The sequence below is a fragment of the Triturus cristatus genome, chromosome 9 (assembly GCF_964204655.1).
Source record: "Triturus cristatus chromosome 9, aTriCri1.1, whole genome shotgun sequence".
Classification (NCBI taxonomy): domain Eukaryota; kingdom Metazoa; phylum Chordata; class Amphibia; order Caudata; family Salamandridae; genus Triturus; species Triturus cristatus.
The window spans coordinates 153,657,147-153,665,567 of NC_140592.1; the positions used below are offsets into that span (position 1 = coordinate 153,657,147).

At 51.4% G+C, this 8,421-nt stretch overlaps 1 protein-coding gene across 1 annotated transcript in view; it reads right to left on the reverse strand.

Moving 5' to 3' along the window:
• SELENOK (selenoprotein K) overlaps positions 1–7,611 on the reverse strand; it is a 41,070-nt gene extending 33,459 nt beyond the window's left edge. Inside the window, exon 1 of the mRNA XM_085624633.1 lies at positions 7,475–7,611. Within this exon, the coding sequence (XP_085480759.1) occupies positions 7,475–7,493 (19 nt within the window). The 5' untranslated portion in view covers positions 7,494–7,611. The remainder of the gene's footprint in view (positions 1–7,474) is intronic.
• Between the last annotated feature and the right edge of the window lie 810 nt (positions 7,612–8,421).

Genomic DNA, 8,421 nt, shown 5'->3' on the forward strand with positions numbered 1-8,421 from the left:
CCTCCCTCTGTCTCCCTCCGTCTCCCTCCGTCTCCCTCCGTCTCCCTCCGTCTCCCTCCGTCCCTCCCTCCCTCCGTCCGTCCCTCCCTCCGTCCCTCCCTCCCTCCCTCCCTCCGTCCGTCCGTCCCTCCCTCCGTCCCTCCCTCCGTCTCCCTCCGTCCCTCCCTCTGTCTCCCTCCGTCTCCGTCCCTCCCTCTGTCTCCCTCCGTCTCCCTCCCTCCCTCTCCCTCCGTCTCCCTCCGTCTCCCTCCGTCTCCCTCCGTCTCCCTCCCTCCCTCCGTCTCCCTCCGTCTCCCTCCCTCCCTCTGTCTCCCTCTGTCTCCCTCTGTCTCCCTCTGTCTCCCTCTGTCTCCCTCTGTCTCCCTCTGTCTCCCTCTGTCTCCCTCCGTCCCTCCCTCTGTCTCCCTCCGTCCCTCCCTCTGTCTCCCTCCGTCTCCCTCCCTCTGTCTCCCTCCGTCTCCCTCCCTCCCTCCGTCTCCCTCCCTCCCTCCGTCTCCCTCCCCCCCTCCCTCCGTCTCCCTCCCTCCGTCTCCCTCCCTCCCTCTGTCTCCCTCTGTCTCCCTCCATCTCCCTCCCTCTGTCTCCCTCCATCTCCCTCCCTCTGTCTCCCTCTCCCTCCCCCTCCCTCTGTCTCCCTCCCTCTCTCTGTCTCCCTCTGTCTCCCTCTGTCTCCCTCCATCTCCCTCCCTCCCTCCCTCCGTCCGTCTCCCTCCATCTCCCTCCCTCCCTCCGTCCGTCCGTCCGTCCGTCTCCCTCCCTCCCTCTGTCTCCCTCCCTCCCTCTGTCTCCCTCTGTCTCCCTCCATCTCCCTCCCTCTGTCTCCCTCCCTCTCTCTGTGACCCTCCGTCTCCCTCCCTCTCCCTCTGTCTCCCTCCCTCCGTCTCCCTCCCTCCCTCCGTCTCCCTCCCTCCCTCCGTCTCCCTCCCTCCCTCCCTCCGTCTCCCTCTCTCCCTCCCTCCGTCTCCCTCTCTCCCTCCCTCCGTCTCCCTCTCTCCCTCCGTCTCCCTCCCTCCCTCCGTCTCCCTCCCTCCCTCCGTCTCCCTCCCTCCCTCTGTCTCCCTCTCCCTCCCTCCCTCCGTCTCCCTCTCCCTCCCTCCGTCTCCCTCCGTCCCTCCCTCCCTCCGTCCCTCCCTCCGTCTCCCTCCGTCCCTCCCTCCGTCTCCCTCCGTCTCCCTCCCTCCCTCTGTCTCCCTCCGTCTCCCTCCCTCTGTCTCCCTCCGTCCCTCCCTCCCTCTGTCTCTCTCCCTCCATCTCCCTCGTCTCTCTCCATCTCCCTCGTCTCTCTCCATCTCCCTCGTCTCTCTCCGTCTCCCTCCCTCCCTCCGTCTCCCTCCCTCCGTCTCCCTCCCTCCCTCCCTCCGTCTCCCTCTCCCTCCCTCCGTCTCCCTCCCTCCCTCCCTCTGTCTCCCTCTCCCTCCCTCCCTCCCTCCCTCCGTCTCCCTCCGTCTCCCTCTGTCTCCCTCCCTCCGTCCCTCCCTCCGTGTCTCCCTCCGTGTCTCCCTCCCTCCGTCTCCCTCCGTCTCCCTCCCTGTCTCCCTCCGTCTCCCTCCCTGTCTCCCTCCGTCTCCCTCCGTCTCCCTCCGTCTCCCTCCCTCCCTCTCCCTCCCTCCGTCTCCCTCTCCCTCCCTCCGTCTCCCTCTGTCTCTCTCCCTGTCTCTGTCTCTCTCCCTGTCTCTGTCTCTCTCCCTGTCTCTGTCTCTCTCCCTGTCTCTGTCTCTCTCCCTGTCTCTGTCTCTCTCCCTGTCTCTGTCTCTCTCCCTGTCTCTGTCTCTCTCCCTGTCTCTGTCTCTCTCCCTGTCTCTGTCTCTCTCTCTCTCTCTCCCTGTCTCTGTCTCTCTCCCTGTCTCTGTCTCTCTCCCTGTCTCTGTCTCTCTCCCTGTCTCTGTCTCTCTCCCTGTCTCTGTCTCTCTCCCTCTGTCTCTGTCTCTCTCCCTCTGTCTCTCTCCCTCTGTCTCTCTCCCTCTGTCTCTCTCCCTCTGTCTCTCTCCCTCTCCCTCTCCCTCTGTCTCCCTCTCCCTCTGTCTCCCTCTCCCTCTGTCTCCCTCTCCCTCTGTCTCCCTCTCCCTCTGTCTCCCTCTCCCTCTGTCTCCCTCTCCCTCTGTCTCCCTCTCCCTCTGTCTCTCTCCCTCTGTCTCTCTCCCTCTGTCTCTCTCCCTCTGTCTCTCTCCCTCTGTCTCTGTCTCTCTCCCTCTGTCTCTCTCCCTCTGTCTCTCTCCCTCTGTCTCTCTCCCTCTGTCTCTCTCCCTCCCTCCCCCCCTCTGTCTCCCTCCCTCCGTCTCCCTCCCTCCCTCTGTCTCCCTCCGTCTCTCTCCGTCACCCTCCCTCCCTCCCTCCCTCCGTCTCCCTCCCTCCGTCTCCCTCCCTCTGTCTCCCTCCCTCTGTCTGTCTCCCTCTCCCTCCCTCCGTCTCCCTCCCTCCATCTCCCTTCATCTCCCTCCCTCCATCTCCCTTCATCTCCCTCCCTCCGTCTTTCTCTCTGTCTCCCTCCCTCTATCTCTCCCCGTCTCTCTCCCTCCCTGTCTCCCTCTGTCTCCCTCCCTGTCCCTCTGTCTCTCTCCCTCTCCCTCCCTCCCTCCCTCTGTCACCCTCCGTCTCCCTTGTCTCCCTCCCTCCGTCTCCCTCTCTGCCTCTCTCTGTCTCCCTTCCTCTCCCTCCATCTCCCTCCGTCTCCCCCAGACTGCGCCTCTCTGTCTCCCTCTCTCTGTCAACCTCTGTCTCCCTCCCTCCGTCACCCTCTGTCATCTCACCCCGTGTGTGTGTCAGCCCTCAGCCCGGGCTGAGAAAGCTTCCCAGCGCGCACACACACAGCGGCACTGAGACAGCTTCCCAGCACTCACACACAGCCCGCACCCGAGTACTTCACAGGTCTTTAAAAGACCATTTACATGTTACTAAAGCTTTGTTGTATTTCACCTCTTAGGCCCCTGCATCTCCACTTTGACAATCACTGGAATGCCCCGGCCTCCACAGAGCAGAGTCGCAGAGTCCGGGCTGCTAACACTATTTCATTTTTTTTAAAAACACATGTAGGATGTCTGCAAGGTCCGCGGGCCGCCGAGGAAGGCTTGCCGGGCCGCTGGCGGCCCGCGGGCCGTACTATGAATAACCCTGTACTAGACCGTACTGAATGTAACATTTGATAATGACAATGACTAGTTAAAAATACAAGTACTGCAAATAATTACGGATCTCTTTCAAATTCTTATCTTCCCCAGTTGGGAGTGCAACAGCTCATAACACATGCACCTTACGTTTTGCACTAAACACACTAAGATTGAAATTAATGTGTCCATCAAATTCCCATCCTCTACAAGTAATTGCTGCTAAATTTCTTCCAACGCTTACCTACAGCTCCGAACTATTCAAATGCAAAGATGCAAATTTCTTAAATTTACAACAATCCTGCCTTTTTAAACAAATCTTTCGGATTCCGCAATTCACCTCCCAGGTGCAGGTTCATTTGGAATTCGGATTATTCAATAAAACTTCCGGTAAGGTCAGCAACAACACTCAAACTGTGCAGGAAGCGGAGAGCAGCACAAGAAGAATCCATGTTAGGTCTCTGCTGGACGGAACTAAAGATCCAGCCCAAAAGCAAGAAAGACCGGCCTACCACGCTTGAGCAAGCATTAACCACCCTAAACATGCATGAAGTATGGGGCTCAAACAACAGCTTCCCAGTATTTAAAAAAATGGTAAATACTGCTGCTAAGCACAAAGCCTGGCTACTGGACAAAGCAATGCTTGCAAAGAAAAACAAGCATTGGCATAGCCAATAGGTCCCGCCTTTGGGACCTTATAAGTGTTTAGCCATGCAACAGTTGCATAACTAAATACTTATAAGGTCCCAAAAGCGAGACGCGAAAGTGAAAGTGATCGCGATCACGATCACAATCAAACATCAAAGCGGCCGTGCGGCCGCGAAACCGAAAGTAATCGTGGTAAAGCACGGCGCGCGCCCGCGCACATGCACTGTAGCTCTAGGCTGGCCTGGTAGCATTTTTTGGAGCCCTCTCAATAAGTCTCGCCAGACCAGCGCATGCGCTGGGTCAGGCGAGACCTAAACATGGATGGATGGTTTTATCCTCGTACGGGGTCCGGTCTCCGCAGCCGTATCTTGTAAATCATATATCATCAATGATACAGCACTTACTGCTCTTGATTCGACTGTGAGCCTTTTGCTAAAAAGATCAAGTCCCAACATGGAGACAAACATGGCCTACCAATCTGTGCCGTCTCTGAGGTCATGCAGAAGAGTCAGTCTTACATTTCCTGTGCATCTGCCCAGTCGTCAGTACATGGAGACGGCACTTACTACTTCCAGCACTCTGTTCTCTTCAGATACAATCATGTTGACCCGCAGCAATAGCTTTACTAAACAGCCAGTTGCTACAGCTTGCATGCAGGACAAAAAGGTTTTTGCAACAAGTCAGCAAACTGTTAAAGACAACATCAAACTCACTTTGCTGACTTCAGACCAAGGGCCATATTATCAAGTGATCACACTAGGCCAATATAACTCAAGAAAAAGCACTTATGTCAGGGGTTCCCCAGAGTTCAAGTCTTAGCCCAACCCACTTTAATGCCTATATGGCCCCACTGATTAAGCTAATATCGTCCTTTAACATAAACACCATCTCATATGCGGACGATATGCAGCTAATCTTGGTCTTGAATAATGATACTACCCAGGCGGAAGGAAATCTCCGCAATTGTCTTACAGCGACTTTCTGTTGGATGAATAATAACCACCTGAGGTGTAACTCTGAAAAAAACGAAATTCTACCATCAGGTCAACAAAACTTTTTCTCGCCCAAACTCTGGTGGCCAGCGAATACTAACCCCCACCCCCCAAACACAGTGAACGTGATTAGAAATCTTGGAATAAAATTTGACATCACCCTATCATTTAAACAGCAATCCCTGGCAGTTGCCGGTACCTGCTTCCACATCATAAAAAACCTTAAGAAATTCTTTGATCCGATTCCCATCTCAGCAAGGCAAACTGTTGCAGTTGCCCTTATCACCTCCAGGCTAGATTATTGCAATAGTCTCTATGCTGGAACTAATAGATCAGTCCTGCACAGGCTCCAGATGGTCCAGCATGCGGCTGCAAGGCTGGTACTGAAATGGCCCAGGAGATTATCAGCAACAGCGGCGTTGGATATCCTGCACTGGCTTCCAATTCACAAACGCGTCTTGTTCAAGGTCCTTAACACTTTTAGGGCCTTCCATTTTCTGGGCCCCTAATACCTTTGAACTGGTTTTAAGTGCTATTCCCCGCCCCCCCCCCCCGAAGCTTAAGATCACCAAATGCCAATCTGTTGAAAATACCTGCTTTCAGATTTTTGTCAAAGGGAGGAAAATCGCTCACAGTCTTAGGTTCAAAGGCTTGGAATAAACTTCCCTCACAACTTCGCTAGATTACATCAGAGTCCCCGTTTAGAAAGGCACTAAAAACCAGCATCTTCGGTGCACCGGACACTCTCTGCAAAACGCTGATCCGATCTCCCATCCTTAGAGTTAGCAGTAAACCAGCTCTATTTTCCATCTTTGGTTTCCGTTTCAGCGCCAAGATGCTCCTCGGAGTGATAGTCGCGCTATACAAATACACCATTACATTACAAGAACGGGCGTAACATTATCGCCGCTTTTGCGACAGGAAACTGCCGCTAAAGCGGCGATAAAGTGCTTGATAATATGCCCTAGAGATTTCCAATAGAAGCCCAGGTTTGATGTCCTTCACACCAGAACCTGGGCTTCTATTGGAATTGTCTAGGGCATATTATCAAGCTCCTTATCGCCGATTTAGCAGCAGTTTCCTGCCGCTAAAGCGGCGATAATGTTATCGCCCGTTTTTGATAATACGGCCCCAAATGTCTTGCGGGTGCTCCACCCCATACTGCAAAGTGTAATCCCAAAATCATTGAAACAGAGGACAGCAGACATCTAGCACATCTTGTACACAGATTTGACCCTACCGCGTCAGATGTAATTATGCTCCACTTCCAACTTTAGGATCGTTAGAAGACTCTGCACTCCCGCATATTATTCTAAATCTTGTGGCAGCCACAAATTGCCCAGTACAGGTTCGCAAATAATGGGAATCGAGGGCAGTGGACACTTGGCATTCATTTGTATATAGTTGTTTTCTTCCATCGATTTTGGATGCATAATGGCTTATTTTAAGATTTGTGCTTGAAAATGAATTTATTTATTAGTAGGGATGCTTTTAAAAGTGAGAAGGCAATTTTTGCAAATGAAACTCCAGCCCAGTGGCAGTCCCCAATTGAACAAAGCATCCGTATAACCAACGCAAACGAGGCTAGCAAACAATTTGCAGACAAATGCATCATCCAGGTTGTCAGACATAATATGTTTAACGTTCTAGTTTAAGAAGGTCGAATGAACTTGCTAGCTTGCACATTAAACCCTTGTCTCGATATATCGCAAATGACACAGTCTACGCACATAGTCACCAAAAGTCACGATAGTGGTGATTCCAGATATGTTTGCACACAGACCCCACTTTACTACTTTAAATGTGATATGTATAACGTTTCATTTGAGACTCTGACCCAACAATACTTTAACATAGGTCCGGACAATATTATCTGTCATTTTAAACTCCGCAATGGTTGGAAACCACCACATAAGGAAATGCTGTTCCACGCAATGTCAAGTAAGTGCAACCCAAAGTGTAAATAAGTATGTTGTCATATTTGGCGCATTTATTGCTAAAATTATAATGGTTTTAATTAACTACACAATTAAGTTTATTATGTATCAACATGCACCTTGTGGTTATATTTTTTTCATGAGAGGCAAAACCTCGCCCCTGAGCAGGACCAAGATCAGCCTGGAATTCAGAGGTAACACTTGCCCGGTTAGCGAATATATTAACTATGTTGCTTTAAATAACAGAGGTAGGCGTCAAATGTATTTGTTCAACAGCGATAATGTTTTCCTCGAAGTGCATCTTACCAAGTACAATCCAGGACGAGTAAAGCAGGTGCTCAACTTCTCATTCCTAGATTTATACTGAAACAAACCAGCTATGCCAATTGACAGGAGCCCCACGTAAATTGTATTAGAAAATACTAACAAATATGTACTTGTTTAGAACTGACGCAATTAGTGATCGAAACAAAACACCAGCTTCCAGGATACAAAGAGGTGATCGCGGTGACTCAGTGAGGCAGAGCCATGCCCATTAACATGTGACGAGAGAACGTATAAGTGAAAGACTGGGCAAAAAATATGATGTAGCAGACAAATATCGGTACGTGAGAGGTCCATTGGGTACCAGTACAACTCTAGCGTTCCCTGCTTTAAACATCTATCTGTGGCACTGTTTGCACCACGCTCTCGGGGGAGATTGCCAGAGACCTTTCCAAGAAAGGAAATCTCTGCCTCGCTGAAAAACAATCTCCCTTACCCAAGTAGAAACAGAAGGTTGTCAGTGCGTTCTTACCATTAGAAATGTACACCATCTCGGCAGCAACGATGATCCTTCCTTACGCAGTACACTTCCGCTTTGAAAAGGCTTCGCCTAGCCTATTGCAGGCACTGATATGACGTCTTAGGGACGAAGACAGAGGTGGGCGGCTGTCATTGGACAAGGGACTGATGTTTCTCTGTCGTGGTAGGGCGGGGTCTAGACGTCACTTCCGTAAACATACTTTGTGGCGTCAAAAGTTTGTGACAAACTGTGGGAGATGATAAAGTAGGGCTATGTATGTTTTTATGGCGGAAGTCAGGGATTGCGTTTTAGAAAGCATAAGTATTTGAAGAGGAAAGCTAGGCATAGCAACCTAGGCGAACCTGAAAATATTTCAACACTGTGATCCTGTAGCAGATTTAAAGGGCTTGGGTGTTAGTGTGCAGCATAAACCTTGCTTCGAGAAGACAGCATGTTATTTGCTTGATTCAACGCTTCCGATTTAGGCGGAGACCCACTTTTGAAGAAAAAATTATGCTGTTTGCTTTCTTCGTCTTAAAATGTACCCTGGTCAAGTTAAAGGAGGAGTTACCCCCCCCCCCCCCACCCCCCCATGATTTTTATTATATTCCCTTTCTGCTGTTTCTAAATGCTGACCGACATAGTGACCACACCGTCATCCGCTTCAGTCAACACGCATACACAGACGTCACCCAATGATTACACTGACACTTTATTTGTGGGTGAAGAACTGCTGCAGGTTTATTTCATACAACATAGTATGATAATAAAATTGGGTTATCTTACGGGCGATCCAGGGCAGGCAGCCCCTTGCTGCTCCGCCCGCCTGGTGAGCCAGCACACACGGTGGGTCGATGCCCGGCAGTGTGGCACATAATTATTTACAGATCATCCACTGGGTCACGTGATCTGTATCCTACTCCCGCCCCTTCCGACAGGGGCGGAGCGTGTTGTGGCAC